Below are 20,465 nucleotides of genomic sequence, written 5' to 3'. Positions count from 1 at the left end.
GTATTTTCCCTGTGAAGCCATACAGTAAATGAACAGACTTTTCATCAGATCCACCTTGTCTGTCACCCCATCAACCACCACCGAGGGTGAAAGCTGAGCTTTGGGTGGCATCAGGTGCTCCTTCGAGCTGTAGATTGTCCCACACCAGGCAGTAGAGACCAACTTTTTCAACCCATGACAAATTAGGATAACGTCAAATTGCAGTTCAAATTCACCCTGTTCCACACGGATGCTTTTCCGAAAGCTCCTCACATGAGACAGCGTGGTCCTGGAGCATGGATTGACTTTCACAGCTCTGGAAGCCAGATCTGTGTTTTTCCAGGTCTCACCACCTCCCCTAGCCCAAAAGCTGTTGGGAACGCTTGCTCTCTAGGCTGTCTTTTTTGGGGGGCAGATCAGAAGAAACAGGGAAAAAAAAGCAGCCAGGGAGCCACCAGCTGGACTGTGGTGCCTCAGAGGATTTTCAGAGACCGGCTGCTCCCAGGAAACACAGAGCATCTCTACAGCTGAGTAATTAAGAATAAGATCCAGGCTGTAGCCCCGTTGCCTGCCAAGTGCACTGGGGATGCCCGTCGCAGGAGCCGGGCGATACAGCCGCTCGGCTGCGAAGCACTCTGCCTGCCAACCGGCGGAGGCAACGGCTGCCTTGAAAGCATTATGGAGCACGACGTACATTTTATAGACGTGGAACATCCAGGCTGTCCCTCATTAGCCTGACAATAAACGTCCAACACTTAAACACACCACTGAAGTTAAAGATCATTTGTGATGCATTAGCATTCACCTCCTGCGTTCCGCACGTTTTACAGCGGACATGCAAGCTAACCCTCGACATAAAATTTATCTGCATGCATTTCAAAGACAGACACTCGTTAAGGTGAATCGTGTGTTAATCATTGTTACAAATCTGAACAAAAATACACCATGTATTTTTCCATTGGTGCTCATGACTGTTTACTTACCGATGCTACTGGTAAAAAATGAGCTTTCTGGCAAGGCTGGAACACATTGTAATTCATGCTGCACGTAGTGTAAACTACTTAACTGCTGGAAAACATTTGCGGTGCTAGGAAGTGCTGAAGATCTCCGAAGTTCCTCATGTATTTTGTTCTTGAACATGGAATTTCTGACCTGGTAATTGCCAAATTTTTTCCTTAAGGCACTTTATTGCAATAATTTTTTATAGAAGCTTACAGGAACTGCCGCCAGCATCATCTGCAGCAATAGGAAAGAACCACTCTGGAGAGCGTAACCAACTACCAACTGCTGGTCCCGGAGCGCAGTAACACTGCTCCACGCTGCTTTGGCGGGCCCACTTCTGTCCTCCAGGTATTGCCAAAATGAAAAGGACGGCCAGGACGCCGACCTGCAGTCATTCTGTGCTTTGTTTAGAGCCATCTCCCTCTCTTTCCATGCCTTTTTGGACAAGGGCCGCGTCCACTGGCCTCACTGCAGACACGCGAGCCGTGCAGCTGCAGTGGAGCTACTTCACTGCATCCAGCTATCCGGCCAGGCAAACACCTCTGGACACAAGCTGTGCAACAACTACACTGCTCTGTCCGGTTTGTCACGGTGACCCCATCGCGCTCAAATGCTCCACGTGCTGCAGGATCACGTCCTGTCACATAGCACGCTGGGAATCCTAGTGGGGCATTTGCCACAAAAACCCCTCAGGACCCGATTTTCTCATCAGCGACTGCCCAGCTCCGGCAGGTTCCTCTGAAGCATTTGCAGTTGCCAGCTTGACAAGGGGATGCTTGGCAAGAGGACAAGGCACGGGGACGAAGAGGTATGCAAGCACGGATGTCGCTGGAAGAAGTTAACTCCCTCTTAGTTTGGGATCACTAGCAGAAAAAGACCCGACGTTGCTTAACAGGCACGGCTGAGCAACAGGCTGGGTCAGCACAGCTGTGTGAGAAACACACAGAGACAAAGCCCATTATCTACAAACCATGTAATAAACACCCCCTCATGTGTGCAAAACCTACACATTAACCGTATTGACCTAAGCCTGTGCTCTATGAACATGTTGTACTACATGAGTTCCCGTAGTAAAACAGTTACGTAGACTTGAGAAGTCTTTACTACCTGACCAAGATCCCAGCACAAATCCCAAAGCACTTAAAACGCTACCGGAAACAAGTGATTAACTTGTTTTTAGCAAACATTAAGTCATCCTCAGAACGAGCCTGAGCAGACGGACCATCAGTATAAATGGGAAGATTTCAGCACAACTCCCCACCTCAACCTCACGCGTCCCTTCTGCCCCACGGACACTCAGCCCCGAAGCACGGCAGCTGCAGAATGAGGAGCACGGTGCTGGCCCTGGCCTTGCTCTCCCTCCTGATTGCAGCACGAGAAGTCCGAGGCGAGGGAAACACGGTGAAGCTCTGCGGGAGAGACTTCGTCAGAGCCATCGTCTTCACCTGTGGTGGCTCTCGCTGGAAAAGGCATTTGACTGATTATCGCTACCTGTTTGGTAAGTGCTAATTAATGACTTAACAGGCTTATCGGCCCCTGCGAGGCGCACCCAGGTCTGAGGGGTTCAGGAGAACCCAATCACCTGCAGGTTGCAGCTCAGGGCAGAGCTGTGCCCTCCCTTGCTGCCGCTCCCCTAAATGGCTGTGTCTCAAGCACCAATGGCACAGGCTTTGCTCTGACACAGCAAGCGAGGTGGTGCCAATTCATTTTTTGTTTCCTTGCAGCTTGCTTGGCTTAGCTTAGCCTGCGATTTTGCTAAATAAGTAACATTTCGATCAATATTCTCCAAGTCAACCTGAGGAACCATGACTTAAGCCCAAGGCCGTCGCTGAAAATCTTTATGCCACGACATCTTAAATGTCAGAGATAAGCTTTGCTTTAGTCAAATTCTTTACTGTTTTCTTTGTTAGGACACACCACCTTCCCCACTAGAAACTGGAAACTTTATTACAACTTAAGAATATTACAAATAAACTATGCTGAAGTTTTAAGTATCTTCTATACATGGTGGTGTATATATTTATTAGCACATTTTTAGGTAGAGTAAAAAAATGCAGCCGTTACACGCACTGCTAGAAAATTGTACTCTGACAGGTTAAAAGACCTAGGAAAAAAAAAAAAATGAGGCAGATGACAAGAACAGAGGCACTTTTCACGCAGTAACATCTGCCTTCTTTGAAAATTCTATTGTAGCAGCAGCTTTAATCAAACATAAAAAACGGTGCCACTTGGCAACACCCTGCCTGACAGTCTGTTAAAGGAGAAAAACCCCACAGGTAAACTAAGGGAGACAACTACTATACCTTTACAAACTCCCCAAGGCAGTGCCCAATTGCACTGTGGTATTTAAAACATCAATTGCAAGCACAATTTAGGAGGGAACATCCAGGAACTTTGACATGGTGGGTATCTGACGCCTTAACAAAGTATCTCCGTTTCAGGAAACCCGCAAGCAGGTCCAGTTTAACACGCTGGTCCAGTGCCACTGGCACATCAAATCACGGTTTTACCCTTCGAAGGAAATACATCAGTGCAAGACTGACAAGGCAGCTATTCCTGCAAAGAACGCTCGTCTATATAAATCCAAAAATTACTGGTTTTTTAACGTGTTCATCACAGAATGTGTGCCTCACGTCTCTATTTTAATACTGTGCCGGGGAGCAGTCAGTGATCCGATACATCTCAGTGGTTCACATCAGAAAGACGGAGGGTAACACTTTCAGCCCCCTGCCTGTAGCTGCTCTGTCTTTCCAGTAAAGACAAATAATATAAATGACTCGTGACTCCACGACTTCTCATTTTCACCTTCTAATTTTCATGCCACAGAGAGTGAAAATCCCCTGCCTTTCTCACAAGAGAGCAACGGTGACGCCGACTCCTTGATGGACACAGACCAGAGCGACAGCAACGAAATCCGTAACGTCAAGCCTGAGACAGAGAGAGACTTGCCACGCACCAGGAAAATGTCTACATTAAAAAAGCGCGAAGTAGCCAAGTTGCTTACCACATCCTGCTGCAGCATCGGCTGCAGCGAGAGAGAGATCAGTTCGTTGTGCTAAAACAGCAGACGCCGCCGCGGTTCCACGTCACAGCTTTCATGTATTAAAATAATCATGACCTAAACCACAATTATTTCAGTTGTATCATTTAATTGGAGCTTTATTCTCTGGAGTAAACTGGCGAGTAAAGGCTGAATGTTAAGTGTTGCAGCGCAAACCAGCAAACAGCTGCATTGACAGTTCAGGTTGGGGTGTCTGGATTCCACAAAGCGTTTACAGTGGTTTAGAGTTAAACTTCTAGTCGTGAGTACCGATACTTCCTCCCATCTAAATACTCCTCTAGTTTCAGCTTTGCACACAAAACGTAATAAACCAAGCCTTTTATGACACGCTCGTTCTCTTACTTACGGAAATCCAACGGCAGGTTTCGGCTGTGAAATACAGGCAGCAAAAAGTCTGCTCAGAATCAGAACAAAACCGAGGCAGCGCAGACAGCTCGGCGTGGCGCGGCACGCCGCCAGGCCCATGCGTCAGACCCGCCCCGCAGCAGGGAACGGGTGCAGCGGATGAGACCTGCCATCCGTCAGCTTCAGCCCCTGAACCGGGCAGGCAAAAGCCAAGTTTATTCCCTATTCCAGCTGCTTCCAGCAACGCCTACCTGAGGTCCTACCCAGCGGGCAGTTAATTTGCACAGGGAGACTGGAAACACACTTCTGAGCTCAGAGGGCTGTACTTTCCCTCTTATCCACAGCCAGGTATCAGCTGAGAACTCCAACTCAACTCTTCTTTTTCACTAGATAAAAACATCTCAGATAGAAGGGCCCAGACAAGTTATATCTCTGCACTCTAAACATGATATAATCCGAAGACATTTTTCACTGGATTTCAAGCACTATGGGACAGAGTTAGTTTTCTCCAAGCAGAACTAACCACCTCCTCTCGGCCACCTTCTCTGTACTCCGGGCTTTCCTTTGGGCTCAGAGGAAGCCAGGCCAGCCCTCGGCAAGCAAAGCTCCTGACTCCCACACTCTCTGCTGCCCTCCCGCTGCAGAGCCCACCTGGCACATCTCTGGGCCCAGCAGGAAGGTTTGGAGGGATCCCTCTGTCCCCCACACAGGGCACGGCACAGCAACTTGCAGCACCCAGCTGTTGTGGCTGGACAGGACACAGCATCTGCGACACAGCGTGTGCATGGAGCCAGAGCCACGGGGCCTGGCACGTGCTTAACTGCCCGCAAACGCCATTTAATGGGGAAAGCTTTAAAATGCTTTTGGTTTACCTTCCCAACATGTGGTTTCTACTTGGGGATCACATAGTGAGCGCAAATTCAGGGAGAAAAAAGTAATACAGGGAGAAAAAAAGTATTACAGGGACAGGCGGTTCTGGAAGCAGCTAGAACCAGGTGCAGAACAGCATTTCACAGAGAATCACTTCACAGAGAAAGCTCTGGGAAATACGATTATTACATTCACTGCCGTAAGGCTTCCGGTAACCACATTTCAAAACAGGTGAAAGCTGCCTTGGACCTTCACAACCGTTTTCAACAACAGAAAGAGGCTGAACGTTCCTTTCTCCTGCTGTTAAACTCAACTACCTCCTCATTCAAAATAGACAGCATACACATTTGCCAGAGCAAAAAGTGAAGTGTTCTTGAACACATATGACGCAAACGTATCCCTCGCAGGATCCCACAGGCACCTGCTTCCGACTTGCATGCTCTGCTCATTCAGCTGCCCAATATGTGTCACCACAACAATCTTGTACCTCGGTATCATGAGGTCTTTCACCCGAGCTTTGATAACCTGCAAGAGAAAAACATGTTTAGACACAAGCAGAGAGCTCTCTTTACAGGGGATGCTCAGGGATCTGGTTTTCTGGGACAAAGTACAAGTGCTGCAGTACGGAACCCCTGCAACAATCCTGACAACAATCCTGGAACTGCAGCATTTCAAATACCTACTACAAACTCCCCCAGCCCCGTGGACAGGTGGCACATAAGCTGCAGCGGTCGTTTCATCAGAGAACCAACACTTCCATCTGCTAAAACCAGGCACACCGTCCTGCTGGACTACAGAAAGGCGAGCACAGATGTTAAGTGAGGAGTTAAGAGTACGTGAATGCCACATTCTCCTCCATATGTGTTCATGGTTACCTGCTGATTACACAGGGGAAAGGAAGAGCAGGAATTACTGCTTTTTTAATGCTGGTGAGCTTTTCTGGGCCAAAACAGTTGAAAGACTAAAGGGGCAGGACAGTCTTTTCTCAGCAGCAAGATGGGATTTTACCGACAAGGAGCTTGCATACATGACACTGTGCAGAATTCAGCCGTTACCATAACCAGCGTATTTTGGAAAGGTCTGATACATACCTAAAACTTATTAATGGCGTTTCTGGACAGGGCAACCACAACGCAGAGTTCTTACTGAACTGTCTGCTTGCTCAGAGCCACTGCTGCTAGAACAAACCTCGTCATTATAATGCTATAGTAAGTATAAGCCTGCACCCATCTGAGAGCAACCCTCGGCGCATCTTAATGGCCTCCTCCAGCATGTAGTTTACATTTTATATTTATATTTGGGGAGCTCCTCGCCCCGACGACCACCTCCCTGACACGGCGTCGAGGTGCGAGGACAAAATGGCCGCCCCGCGCTTACCTCAGCGATGTCCTTCGCCATCTCCCTGCACCGGCCCGGCTCGTAGGGCTGTTCCCTCAGGTAACTTCCCACCACATCCTTCAGGATATCATCCACCTCCGCCACCGGGAAGCGTTTGAGGGGACCTGAGGGGCGGGCGGGGAGATTAAACTGGGGTTTTCCTGAGGGAAAACCCACCTCGCTGAAGCCAAAGGAAAATGTCTCCTCCCTCCCCGAAGCGCCCGGCCCTGAGACCTTACCCGAGCGGGGGTCGCCGCCGGCCGCGCCGCCATTCATCCCCGCACCGCAGCTGAGGGGAGGCGGAAGGGCGGGAGGGCGGCGGCCAGCGCCGACCCGCGGCCACTGGCCGCGGGTCGGCGCTGGCCGCCGCCCTCCCGCCTCTGCGCGTTCCCGCCCAACCTGAGGGAGTGTCGCCCGCGCAGCTTCCCCCCCTCCGCCATGTCGCCGCGGCATCTGCGGGTCTCTGCGTGTGTCCACAGCCCACACGGGCTCTGAGGGTCCCTGCACGTCCCTGTAAGACCCCCCCGCTGAAGCCCTCGGGTTTCCCCATGGCTTCCATAGGGCCCCCCATGTCCCCTCAGCTGCCTTATGTCCTCATGGCCCCTGCGGGTCCCTGCAACCTCCGCAGGTTCCCATGGCCCCCATGGGTTTGCACAGTCCCTGCGTGGCCCCTGTGGGTCTCCAGGGCCCCCATGGCCTCCATAAGTCCCCACGTGTCCTTATAGCACCTATGGGTCCCCAGGTGTCCCCATGCCCCCTGTGGGTGTCCAGGGTTCCCATGGCTTCCATAAGTCTCCACAAGTACCTATAGGCCCTGTGGGTCCCCAGGTGTCCCCATAGCCTCTGTGGGTCTCCAGGGCCTCCATGGCCTCCATAAGTCCCCAGGTGTCCCCATAGCCCCTGTGGGTCTCCAGGGCCTCCATGGCCTCCATAAGTCCCCACGTGTCCCTATAGCCGCTATGGGTGTCCACAGCCCCCACAATCTGCCACATGTACCTACAGCCCCTATGGCCTCCACAGGTCCCCATAGCCCACATATGACCCCTGTGGGTCCCCATGAACCCCACAAGTTCCCCACGAACCCCACAGGTTCCCCACTTATCCCCATGGCCCCCACATGTCCCTAAATCTCCAATATGTCTCCATGGATCCCCTCAACTCCCACAAGCCCTCACAGCCGTGGTCCTTGTGTGTCCCCATGGCCCCTGCACATCCCCACAGCCACGTCCCCGTGGGTCCCCCCACGTCCCCGTGGGTCCCCCCATGTCCCCACAGGTCCCCCCACATCCTCACGTGTGCCCCCATGAGTCTCCACAGCCATGTCTCCACATGCCCCCCCCCCATCCCCACGTGTCCCCCCACGTCCCCGTATGCCAACCCCAACCTGTCCCCAGGTCAGGCAGCGATGACGTTTTGGGCCAGGAACCCCAAAACCTCCGCCCGGCTCCTCTGGATGCTCCTGCACATGCAACCAAAGCTCACTTGGAAAAAGTTGTGGTTTACAGTTTTTGTTTATTTTCAAGGAAAAAAAAAATAAAATCACATTTAAATTGCAACTCAATCGAGTATTTAATGTGGTTCTTATGTATAGAATGAATAAAATTGGTTCTGACGTGGGGATTTATTTGTTGCAACGTTATGCATGGTAAATAATTGCATATTCAAGATTTCGTGAAATGGGTGACGGGGGGGAATGGAGGAAAGACGTTTATAAAAAACATTATTTACAAAAAATGATATCCACATAGTCGTATTCTAACCTATAAGGCAAGTAACATTTAAAATATGTTGTTTCATGATTATCTTCAACAAGTCAATACAACACATTCATATTACCAGTGGTCAAATACAAAGCTTTGCTGCGATAGTCCGTGTGCAACAAACCTGTACGTCTTTTACAGTTTTTTCTCTGAGAACAGTAGGTAAGCAGCAAAGTTTTCATCACAGACTAAGCAGTACCTAGGCCATCGTAGACTAAAGGTATAATATATCTCATTGCACGTTTAGGCAAAAAAGGCCAGCCATTAATTAACTTATTTAACTTAAATCTTAAAAATAGACCTGTGTATCTTAATCCACAAATATTTATAAACATTTTATACACGAGGGAGTTCATAAAATGATAGAGGGCGATACCCGGGGAAATCCAATTCACTTCTGGGGCTTCCTCAGGGTTTGGAGGTGTCACGGCGAGGTTCTCCTGCACCCTGTCCCCTCCACCCACCAGCCCGCAGCCGCAGGACCAGAGCTTCAAACCACAGCCCGCCTCGATTCCTCTCTCAGATCACGACTAACAACATCTCTGTACGTTTTCAGCCATCAAGGAAACGGGGTGATTTCACCAACCTTAGAGTGTTTTGGAGCAAGCAGGAGACTTCCTCTGCGCAGGTTACGAACCCAACAGCAGGACGGCATGTCCGCAGCCATCCGTTCACCCGCTGCCCAGAAAGAGAGAGATTTCCAACGGAGGAACAAGACGTTCTGACCGCCTCGCCAAAACCTGGCGTGATTTATCCCGTACTGCTCGGCCCGTGGTGAAGTCCTGCTTGTGTGCAAACCTCTGCAGAGCCTTGCCACGCTAACGCTCCTCGTTTTCAAGAAGGGTTGTCAGCAGCATTACCTGCGGTCCCTCCCGAAGTCATAGGGAAGGTGGTGAAGGAGACGGGAGGGTATTTCTGCAGATCTTTTTCTAGCCTTGCAATGAAATAAGAATTAAAATACTGATGATTGTAAAAACTCCTCAGCTCTGCAAGAAGTACTTTCCTTGGGAAATAGTGAGAAAAAGAAGAGGAGAAGAATTCCGGCTATGAAATGAAATCTTTGAGACAGTAATCTCTTTCCGAGAAAGTACAATGTGATGATGTTACATATTTCGGTCACGGTAAGCTTCAAAATTAAGATTTTTAACCAAGATATTTTCATGTAAAACCAACAACAGGGTAAGGGAAAAATCACTCCAGTGATCACTCCAATGCCAACAACACATGAAATGCTTGTTATCCGGTAGTATTTCGTGCTGTTGAGCAATTTCGTCGTTACGAAAAAATATCATTAAAGTAGAAAAGTGATCTGAAATGTCTCCTGCGAGGAGCACCGTGAGCTGGCTGAGAATTGGGAATATTTGCAACAGAAGAAGAAAAGTTGCTGGAAAAGGACTTCCTGCCCCTAAAACTCTGAAGACACCCAGGTCTGCAGGTGTCCGTAGGGAAAACCGCCCCCTCTCCATCAGCCAGCACCGTCACTGGAAAATCCCTTGGGGAGAGGTGGCTGAAGACAATTCTAAAGGGACAGGTCCACGCGAGTAACCGAGCTGAAGCCTTTCTGTGCATGCATCACACCTGTTTATTATCGGAATGCCTCCTTTAGTTGTCTTTTTTTTTTAATGCAGATAGTTAGATCTGAGTGCTGCTGAGTTCTAGGGTGCCGGTGCTGGGCGGTGCTGGAGGGCTGAGCCCCCCTTTTCAGCCTTGGCCCGACTTGGCGAAAGACCTGCTGGACCCCACGCTCGGAAACGGAACACGGATGCTTCGCTCGAGCCACGCAGGGGACTCAGCGGCAGCCGAACCGCCGCTGCCTTTTCGACTCCCTGTGCCGTAGCTGCTCCGCTCGCTCGCAGGGAGGACCCAACAGGTGCATTCTCTGAACAGACACAGATTTTTCTGCCTAAAAGCAGCGGCGAAGCCTGCAGAGCTCCAGTGCCCTGAATGGAACAGCGCAGCGCATCCCCCAGGCCCTCTCCGGAGAGCTCGCTCCACTACTACGGAAGCTGGAATCGGGGATAAACATCCCTATATATGCCCCTATCTGGCGCTCTAAATTTAAGTCTGATACATCCCAAGCTGCTGCCCGTAATTTCTGCTGACACCTTCTCAAAGCCAGGCAGAAAGAAGACCAGGCTCCAGCAACCAGGCTGTTCCCCCTCCCCACGCAGGGCAACGCTGGGGTGGTGCCAAGCTCATATGGCATGCGGGAAGACAAAAATACCCGACAAAACAAGCATCCGTGGAGCACTCTGCACCTCTGCCTCTCTGCCTGGACACCAGTGGGGCAGGAAAACCAAACCATCTCTGCGGAGCGGCATCTCCTCGCAAAGGCTGTGCTGGGAAAACATGACCTCCGTTTTGTGGGACAGCACAAACGGGACGAGCTTGGGAGCTTTGGGTTATGGGTTTTTTAGTTTAAAAAGCATTTCAAAACCCAATGCTAATGTAAACACCTTGTCTTTCAAATGAAATATAAAGTAAAATATCTATGTTCTGGTAATATTTACATTATAAAATCCTTATTTTCAGGACTATGACATAGATCTCTCTTGGAAGCATGAGTTTATAACAATTGTACACAGCATGAACCAATTATGCAAAAACTGATTCTTAGATTTTGCCCTATATTCCTAAGTTGAAAAGGGGTAGGTTACACTGTTTATACACACTTCCATTTCAGGGGAATTAACCGAGCTGAACACTCCGTCCAGGAGTACTGGCAAGTCTGCTTTCAAAAACTGTGAAGATGTATGGAGTTGCATCACTGAATTGTGCTTTATCTTCCGTGTTGATACACACACCTCCACCACCCCATCACACGTATCTCAGTCTGGGAGTCATCCCAGAACAGAAATCCTACTGGATTTTCTTACTTTCTTTTCAGACGGGCATGGATGTCTGTTTTCTTACGTCACTCCGAACTGCTCTGTGAGCAGGCGCTTCCCAACATGCACAAAGTTTTCCAACACGAATGCACAAGCCTAATCCTGGCAACGTTTGCGACTGTAAAATTAGCACTACCTGTCATCTCACACGTTTCTGAAGTCCCCAGCACCCCGTTCAGTGGATGCTCCTGGGCTTCTCTGTGCATCTCAAGAGCAGCTGCATTTAATTCTGAAAAGATCCCTTCGTATTTCCCCTTATCGACAAATTCTCCCGTTAAAACCGGCTCTCCGCCTCGGCAGCTGCTGCACCGTTAATGCCACGCACGACGTTAATGCCAGCATGTTGCCAGCGGCGGGCTGAGACTAACGTCAAGAAGAAACAAAAGGCTGTGCAGGCGATGCACGGAGAGGAGCAACACGCCACGGTAGCTGGCACCCATGGCTCCGAGCCCATGGCGGCTCGGGGAAAACACAGAGGGACAATTTTTCCCCCGCCGCAGCCTCCGGTTTAGCACTTTTATGTATTTTCCCCTCTGCACAAGATAGCTGCTCCTGATGCCAGTGAGGTGGGCTCCTGCCCCACAGGCTGTTGGTAGCCCCCGGTGCTGCCCCTGCTTCCCTGGCACAGATCCCGGCCCCAGCCGGTGCTGGGTGTCCTGCCATGGGCTGCTTTTGTTTTCCAGTTATGCTTTCCTGCCTAAGTGGTAAAATGAAGAGGCATGGTGGGGGCTACATGCCTTTAAAGCATTTTCTAAACCCATAAGGCTTTCAAAAATGGGGAGAAAAGCCAGAAGAAGCAAGCAAAAGAATGTAGAAATACGACCGGAAATCTGGAGGAGACTGCTTGGAAAATGTGTCCTTAAAAACAGCAATAATTTACAAGCAGTCCTGTAAGCTCTGATTTTCTACCCAAACTGGTAGCCTGCCTAATTCCTGGTCTGCCTCTCTGCACAATGGAAGGGCACGGGGTAAAGAGAAGCGCTCGTTGCCCGGGCACGCGCTGTTGGGACTCCTGACTGTTACCCTGCGGCTGTAAGAGAGCAAGGACGGGTTCATAGAATCATAGAGTCACAGAATGGTTTGGGTTGGAAGGGACCTCAAAGATCATCCAGTTCCAACCCCCCTGCCATGGGCAGGGACACCCTCCACTACACCAGGTTGCCCAAAGCCTCATCCAACCTGGCCTTGAACACCTCCAGGGATGGGGCAGCCACAGCTTCTCTGGGTTCACAGAGGTTCCTTGCACAGCAAATTTGACATAAATACTCTTTACAGAAGTGGCTTTTTTTTTTTTCCCCTGCTTTTTGCTGGCAGACTGTATTAGGAACCTCCACGTTCACCGAAATCTTTTTTCTGGAGTTAAAGCAGCTAAACCTGAAGACAGAGCTTTTCCTTTCTCACCGTGAGATGTACTAAGGACTGAAGAAAAAGTAACTCAGCGTGTGGGTTCTACGTAACTCTGTAGGAGGCACCCCCTTCGTAACAGCTATCAGTATCGTATTTAAATCGTATATATTGACAAAATGTAATCTACCTCTGTAAGCATTGTGCCATTCAACAGTACTACTATTAAATTTATATACCACAGTTTAAATTACATCCATTTCATGAATGGTAAAATGCTAAAACTCAAGTGTCTACCTGCCAAAATACAGCCTTACTGGAATGAGTACAATTTACAAATACAATAATTACATTTTAAAACCATTAACAATGTTACATCTAGAAGTAAATACTGTAGGACTGGTCAAGACGGTGTTTTCCAAGGAAAAAAACGCTGAAAGTTGTCGACACTTCCAACAGAAATGTCCCGAGTGCAGGATTTAGTTCATTTTTCCTTAAACTGTAATTAAAACCCGTTCCACGCGCAGCAGTCCTTGGGTATTTTCCATAGTATTTTTCATAGACTTGCATAAGCTTCCATCAGTTATCGGCCAAGTATTTACCTAGAAATGGGATCAGAAATCAGCTGCGGGGAGGGAGCAGCCCCGATTCCCGGGGGATGGCCGCCCGCCTCCGCCGGCCCCCGCATCCACGGCCGTGCTGCTGCCACGCACGAGCGGCACACGGAAAAAAACTTGTCTTTCTCTGCAGCAAGGGGGCAAAAATGAAAAAATCGTGTCTTTCTCTGCAGCAATGGGGCAAAATAAAAAATTTGTGTCTTTCTCTGCAGCAATGGGGCAAAAATAAAAAATTCGTTGTCTTTCTCTGCAGCAATGGGGCAAAAGCTCTTCCTGGAGATCCCCAGACCTTGCCTTTCGTGCAGGATCCGTGGGCAGGAAAAAGCCCATGAAATTCACGGCTCTCGTAAGTGGCAGCAGGATTTATTTCATGCAAAGGAGCTTTGCCCCTCTGCTGCCAGCCAGCCCGGTCTCACTGTGCTGCGGTGGGACCTCCGGGCTTGAATGGCCAACATATATACATTGAGGGCAGTGCCAGGCATGCCAGCACGGCTGGAGGGCCGGTCAGGGACACAGCCATGCCCAGAGGAGCCGCCGGTGAGGCACCTACCTGCTGCAAACCTCTTCTTGATGAGGGAGAAGCGGTAGCCAGCACCCACGAGCTCGATGTCGCAGCTGGACAGGGTGCTGCCTTCACTGGTGAACTGCACAGCCAGGGGGGCCGGGGCACTGGGCCCCTCCGAGAGCTGGAGTCGGGCCAGCAGAGACCCCACACCTGCGATTTAAAAGTCCGGCACGAGACCCTTAGAAGCCCGGAGAGGCACGACGCGTGTCCCAGGGCCAGAGTCGCCGGCAAAGGCGATGAGATGCTCAAAGCCCTGCAAGGGAAGCCCACTCCCACGGCTGTACCCGAGCCAGCAGCATCCCCTGGTGAGGGGGGCACAGACATGAAGCCCCTCATCCTCCCAGCAGATTTTTAATTTTCAAACCCCTCAGAGATACGAAGCAGCTGAGCTGCGTAGGCGACACATGCAGGAGCGACCCAGGGTTCCCCCGACAGCCTGCAATTCCAGAGGGTCAACGGAGCGAAGGACTCGGCAAAAAAATCGCACCCGAACCCAGTGTGTTGATACCCTTCCGTGATGCCAAAGCGGTTGGCAAAACAGCAGCAGTGGCACGTATCCCTGCTTTGCAAAGCGCTCTGCTCCGAGCTGTAAACAGCATCCTCCCCGGCAAGTGCCAGCGGGATCCCGTGTGCCCGGACTTGTGTGCAGGCGTGATAAGCGGGTCAGTGCCGGAGCTAAGTACTTGGAGTTAGTAACACGCATGTTCTTGGGATTACCTCCATTTTCCGACTTCTGAGAGATATCAGGGATCTTCCACAATATCCTTTGCTGCTCGGCGTTCCTAAAAACACATGAAGAAGAGCATTTCTGTAGGAAACAAGAAATTACGGAGAAGATATTTGAATTTCGCTAATGGCTGCATGGGCTGGGGGAGCAGCTTGGGTGCTGCTTTCCAGAGCTGGAACTCTGGGAGCTTGGCTTTGGGTTTGACCCGAGCGGGAAAACGCCGCTTTTCCCTGCTGCAAACCTGCGCGCCGGTGCCTACGGCAGCGACAGCCGTGTGTCCCTCCGAGCTCGGATAAAAGGAGCCAAAACGCGGAATTTTGAACACGTGCGTTCAGCTCTGCCTGCTGAGCTGGTGGGAATGGCAAGAAAAAAAAATATTGGAGTGGGGTTGGATGTTTCCTCCTGCAAGAGGAGGCCAGATTCGGGTCCCCAGTGTCCCCCCAGCTCCCGAATCTCCCCAGATCCCGCTCTGGCAGCCGACGGGCAGGACGGCTGGTTTAGGCAGGGCCACGGCGGAGGTGGCAAACGAGCTCTCGGCGGGGCGAGCGGTGCCTACCAGACGGCAGGAGGAAGCACAGCTTGAAGTTTGGTTACTCCTCCGTCGACGGGGACGAGGAACTGGACGTTGTTTAGAGCGACCGGTGTGGTCATTGCCTCTGTATTGTATTTGTAGTCGATGCGGAGGTCAGTGCTTGCAGGGTCACACCGCCAGCTCACTGCAAGGTTTAATGGAGTAGACTGAATACCCTGGGCAGATACCTTCCAAAATGACAGAAAAAACATTTAGTTTCCGTAGGGGTGGTGGGAGAAATCCCATTTTACAGCCGCGGTAATTGCATTTGGGTTCAGAGGAGGAGACACCTTGTATTCTCACAGAAAGTTTGTACAGGGCTCAAAACGGGGCAATCTCGTGGCATACAGGGGGGGGACTGGGCAGACAACGTGCCCCCACCTCGCGTTATCTCCGCTCCGCGCTAGGGAAATACCGGCTTTTACGGCTATAATTAACGCACGCTTTTTTGGCACGGTTTTATCTTACAAAAAAACCCCTACCTGGTATTTGAGCATATCCACATTGTAATAGGTGGCTTGCGGTTTCTGTTCCGATACCTTCTTTAGGTGAGTCATCAGGTTTGGCATGTTGACCCAGAACTCCTTCGTGCTGGCGTCGCTCTGCGTGTTGTCACTGCACGGAGGGAGAATTAACCCTTCCCGTGAGCCGCCTCGGCAGGAGAAAGGTGTTCCATGAACCGCACGGGACAGCAGCGCCCGCCAGGACCGCGTTTGATCCCACGTACAGGGAATTATCGCGTCCCTTGCTCATCCTCCAGTACCTCCAGGAAGGCACAGCAGATGCAACCGGTGGGCTGTCTCGTTTTGCCAAGAGGAGGTCTAACGCGTGGAGCGAGGCAGCAAACAAGCAAACCCATCCGAGCACCCGCTCCTCCCCACTGGCACCAGTGCCTGGCGAAGGGGCTGCTCTCACAGGGAGCGCTCTGGCAGAGTTTTAGGGTTTTGAGGATTTCCTTCCCAAAATCAAGGCAGGCTTCCAAGGTGTTTCCACTTTTCTGGAAACTGGCCTTCCTTTGGGCTGCCGGCGAGGCGGGGGCTTACCAGCAGAGGAGCTGGGGGTTTGGCAGGACGTGCTCCAGCCTGTTGTAGTTCAAGACGCGGAAGGTGAGCACCGCCGGAGCGGGGTTGTTGGCAAAGTGTCGCGTGATGCCCGCTGGAAACGACAGCACCATCTCCCCCGTGATCTTCACGATGCACCTGCAGTGCCGGATACAGAGACCAAGGGGGAAGGAAACAGGGTGGAGGGGGCTCAAAACACAGCAGGAGGGAAGAGTTTGCACCAGGGAGGATGCAGTGACAGCCCCCCACTTCCCACCCACTGTGCTGAGGCAATGAAGCTCTTGTGGTCCCAAACCAGAGTGAGCTGGAACAGCAGCAAAGGCTGAGATGCCCCAGGAGCATCCTGACCCTGGCCCCCCTGCACCTCCTTCCCCCCCTCCCCATCCCTCAAGATGCTCACCAAAGCCTCGACAGCACCCCATGCCCAGACCCTGGAACCCCCCACCCCATATCGACACCCAGACTCCATCTGTTGGCACCTACTTGTTTGGGTCGGCCCCTTTGAAGTACGCGTTGACGGTTTCCGTGAAGGCGGCAGCGACGGGCAGGGTGTCCTGTGCCCCCATGGTCAGGGGGCTGGGGCCCCGCGACGAGCCTACGACAGAGCAAAAACCTCCGTTTCCTACTTGTGGGGAGCAGCAGCACCACTTCCCCCCGGTGTGCCAAGAGCCGAGAGCCCCATCCCATGGGCAAAGGTTTGGAAAAAGCCCCCCAGGCTTTGGACGAGGCTTTAAAAATATTTTACGTAAAAATATTTTTTACATGGGATTCTGGGTGCAAAAGCCAGAAAATCCATCCGTGGTTTCCCTTTGCTGGCCAGAGATGCCTCTCCCTGAAAAATATTTGGGGATGAAAGCATCAGTGGCGTACGCCAGAAGCCTGGAGTGTGCTGGAAATGGGGAATGGGGGGCAATGTCCCTCTCCTCGTGCCCGCTGCCAAGCGGAGAACCAGCAGGGTCTGTTGGCCTGGCAAAGCTCTCGCCTCTCCTCCAGGGAAACCACCAAAATATCAGCCTGGGATTGATGTCTGGTCGCCCACCCGATGTACAAGGCACCAATCCCCCGGGGCACCCTAAAAAGTCACCACCCCCTCCCTGGCACCACCAGTTCAGCCTGATCTATTCTTCCGCCACGCACTGTTTTGGAACCTTTTTTTTTTTTTAATCTCCTAGTCTGTCCATCAGCTTAAGGATTATTTTGCCCCAAACCACCTAAAAAAGAACGGCAAAAGTGTCCGGAGGGGCACCCCGACACCCTCTTACTCTGTGACCTCCATTGACATGGTCTGAACCGGGCAGGTGAAACGGGCCAGGAATTGAGCCCGGAATTATTTTCTTTTGTTCAGAGCATGCGAGCGTGTGCCAGCTTCAGCCGAAGCCATCGGAGACGAAACGCCGGCCCGGGGAAGGGCAGCACCTCTGTGGGCAGCGGGGGTGAGGGCAAAGCGAAGCGACCGAGCGAAATGCGGAGCGTTTTCGGGGAGCGCCCTGCTCTCCTGCTTGGATTATCTTCCAAAAGAATTCCCTCCCTTCTTCAGCCGCTGCTTCCCGCCGCTCCCTCGTGCTTTTTGCCTCCCCGCTACCAGTTTTGCACGAGTAAATAACGGGGTTCAGTGCAGGAAATCAGGATTTGTAAGGCGTCCTGCGGGAAGCGCTTCCGTCACATGAATGACACCTTGAGTTTTGGTGTGTTAATTGTGAAAAAATGTGAAAAAACGCGGCGTTCGCGGACGAGGAGGGTTCCTCACGCCTTACAAACGCGTCTTTGCGGGCAGCGTGCCAAGGTATAAACCACGGTCGCTCCCTGCCGGAGGCACCGACGAGCCTCTCCAGCCCTGGGATTTTCCCTTGAAATGTCTAATGTCACCTAAAAGGGTGTAAAAAATTAACGAAGCCACGCGTCCCCCTCTCGGTCACACATCCTAAGAGATTTGGGGGAATAAGCGGGTTTCAGCCGCGGCCCGGAATAATGATGCTCAGTGAGTGCCACGCATCCGGTGCATCCAGCTGTCCCGGCACACGGGGTGGGCAGACCAGGCATCTCACCCGCACGCGACAGACCCATCGCCACGCACACGGTAATTATCCTAATGAACCCCAGGAGGCAGCACGTGGCTCCCCAAGCCTTCTGCTTCCAAGGGCATGGCCCTGAGCTACGGATGGGGGACTCGGCAAACACCCCGTTGGAGAGCAGATGCTCCACGGCAGTGCCAGCAGCATGGGGAGGCACGGGCAGCCCCCCAGAACCCACCGCCCGCGCAGGTGACCGCGGCCACGGGGCAGCACCGTGGACTGCTAAGAGAACGTTATGTTTTTAACGAATTCTTCCCACGGTGGGCTATCAGAGAGCACAGCGAGCGTGTCCTTGCTCCCCGTGCCCAGAGCAACCACCCCCCTGGTGTGGCTGAACGCAGCGGGATGGTCTCGTGATGCCCACCCAGGGATACAGATGAGGTTTGGACCTGTCAGCACAGACCGGCTGTGGGGGGCTGAGGGTACCCCCAAGCAGAGTGACCGCGGGCTTCTCTCGGCAGGGAGGAAGGCAAGAGGAAGGTCTTTAGCCGTCCGCTCGCCATCCTCGGCAATAGAATCGTTATTTTTTGGGAGAAGAAATAATCCACCTCCCAAATATTCACGCTGCGGCTGCAGCGGGTGTAGCCCAGCCCCTGCAGCGGAGCATCGAGCGAGGGCTCAGCCTCTCTCCTCCCAACCTGCCTTTTCCCTCATTCCTAATCTCTCATTTCTTCCACCTATACGTTCTTCTCAGAGACTAAACGACTTTTGTAACAAAAACTTTAATGTAAAAAGAAAAGTATGATCTATTTGAAGCCCTAGAATTCTTTTCCAGAAACTTGAGAGACAAATCTAGTCGCTGTGGCACGTCTCCACCACAAATCCAGCTTTTCACTGACTGCTTCAGGAGGCATTTTTAGCAACTTTTCATTTTGGCAAAACGACCCTATAATACTGGGGGAAAAAAAAAAATATCCACTTTATGGGGCTTTAGATCCAGCCATAAGCAGCGCGCCAGGTTTGTTGGATTTGCTTTTCCCTACAAAAGGTGGGAAGTACAGGCGGTACCGACCGCTGAGCGCCGGTGATCCCGGTACACGGCTCTGCCCGCGGATCCAGGAGAGCATCACCGAAGCTGCACCGCGGCTCTTCGCACACCGACAAACTGCCCCGTGTCCCGCAGACACACCGACCTCGGCAAAACCAACCCAGACCAGAGACAAAAAGGTAATTTCTCATCTGGCATTTCCTGCCCTGAGTGACAGATGCCGAACTCCACGGATCTCCTTTCCCCTCCCTAGAAACAAGCATTGAAGTTGAGTTTTTTTTTTTTAAGTCAAACTCAAAGATTTAGGGGTGCATTGAAAAATCCAACATGTGGAAGCGAGGTGGCTCCTTCCTGGGGCGTGAGATGAGCCTGGAGCCGGCGCAGGCTCCTGCAGCCCTGCTGCTGTGCCATCCGGCCGCGTGCCATGGGCAACCCACCCTGCCCCACTCCAGACACTCACATGGCCAGAACCAAGTACAAGAATTCCGATATACCATTCAAAAACATCCATATGCAAAACCATGAGGAAATCCCCAAACACAGCCGTGCTGGTACTGGATTGAGCGAGGAGGGAATGAGGGGGGGGATCAGCAGGGATGCGCAGTGCCAGGGAACACGTGCTGAGGGATAACGCTCAAAGGTGGCTGCTCCGACCTGGCACAGCCCTGGGCAGTCCCTGTCCTGCCATGCTCAGCAATTCCCAAAGCTCTGGACAGGCCGGTGGCACCTGGGAAAGGAAACCCAGGAATGGCTGTGGGTTTTTGGTTTCTGGAAACGGCAAAACAGTAAGGAGTGGCAGGAGGAAGTGGTTCTTCTTCCTGAGGGCTGGAGCACCTCTGCTATGGAGACAGGCTGAGAGAGTTGGGGCTGTTCAGCCTGGAGAAGAGAAGGCTCCAGGGAGACCTTCCAGCAGCCTCCCAGTACCTAAAGGGGCTACAGGAAAGCTGGAGAGGGGCTTTGGACAAGGGTGTGTAGTGACAGGACACAGAGCAATGGATTTAAACTGAAAGAGGGGAGATTTAGATGAGATCTCAGGAAGAAATTCTTCCCTCTGAGGGTGGTGAGGCACTGGATCAGGTTGCCCAGAGAAGCTGTGGCTGCCCCATCCCTGGAAGTGTTCAAGGCCAGGCTGGATGGGGCTTTGGGCAACCTGGTGTAGTGGAGGGTGTCCCTGCCCATGGCAGGGGGGTTGGAACTGGATGATCTCTAAGGTCCCTTCCAATCCAAACCATTCTGTG

General features: G+C 51.8%; 3 protein-coding genes across 3 annotated transcripts in view; 1 reads left to right on the top strand and 2 right to left on the bottom strand.

Annotated features, from left to right (window-relative positions):
- Positions 1-2,304: 2,304 nt before the first annotated feature.
- INSL5 (insulin like 5) lies at positions 2,305-4,040 on the top strand. The gene is made up of 2 exons (XM_009989250.2): positions 2,305-2,479; positions 3,808-4,040. Exons 1-2 carry the CDS (start codon positions 2,305-2,307, stop codon positions 4,038-4,040), a joined length of 408 nt encoding a protein of 135 aa, XP_009987552.1.
- A 1,538-nt stretch (positions 4,041-5,578) lies between these two features.
- On the bottom strand, positions 5,579-6,931 carry DYNLT5 (dynein light chain Tctex-type family member 5). Its single transcript, XM_086617770.1, has 3 exons — positions 6,874-6,931; positions 6,635-6,759; positions 5,579-5,782 (listed from the first exon to the last, which is right to left on the bottom strand). Exons 1-3 carry the CDS (start codon positions 6,908-6,910, stop codon positions 5,579-5,581), a joined length of 366 nt encoding a protein of 121 aa, XP_086473896.1. The 5' UTR covers positions 6,911-6,931.
- A 6,274-nt stretch (positions 6,932-13,205) lies between these two features.
- Positions 13,206-20,465, bottom strand: part of SGIP1 (SH3GL interacting endocytic adaptor 1) — a 36,887-nt gene continuing 29,627 nt past the window's right edge. The window contains exons 20-26 of the mRNA XM_086617081.1: positions 16,651-16,762; positions 16,150-16,305; positions 15,589-15,721; positions 15,092-15,294; positions 14,526-14,590; positions 13,794-13,958; positions 13,206-13,228 (exon numbers count right to left, since the gene is read on the bottom strand). Of these exons, the coding sequence (XP_086473207.1) occupies positions 13,206-13,228; positions 13,794-13,958; positions 14,526-14,590; positions 15,092-15,294; positions 15,589-15,721; positions 16,150-16,305; positions 16,651-16,762 (857 nt within the window). The remainder of the gene's footprint in view (positions 13,229-13,793; positions 13,959-14,525; positions 14,591-15,091; positions 15,295-15,588; positions 15,722-16,149; positions 16,306-16,650; positions 16,763-20,465) is intronic.

This window comes from Tauraco erythrolophus, chromosome 10 (genome assembly GCF_009769465.1).
Source record: "Tauraco erythrolophus isolate bTauEry1 chromosome 10, bTauEry1.pri, whole genome shotgun sequence".
NCBI lineage: Eukaryota > Metazoa > Chordata > Aves > Musophagiformes > Musophagidae > Tauraco > Tauraco erythrolophus.
Note: the sequence above shows the minus strand (reverse complement) of the source record. Positions and strands in the feature narration are given on the sequence as shown.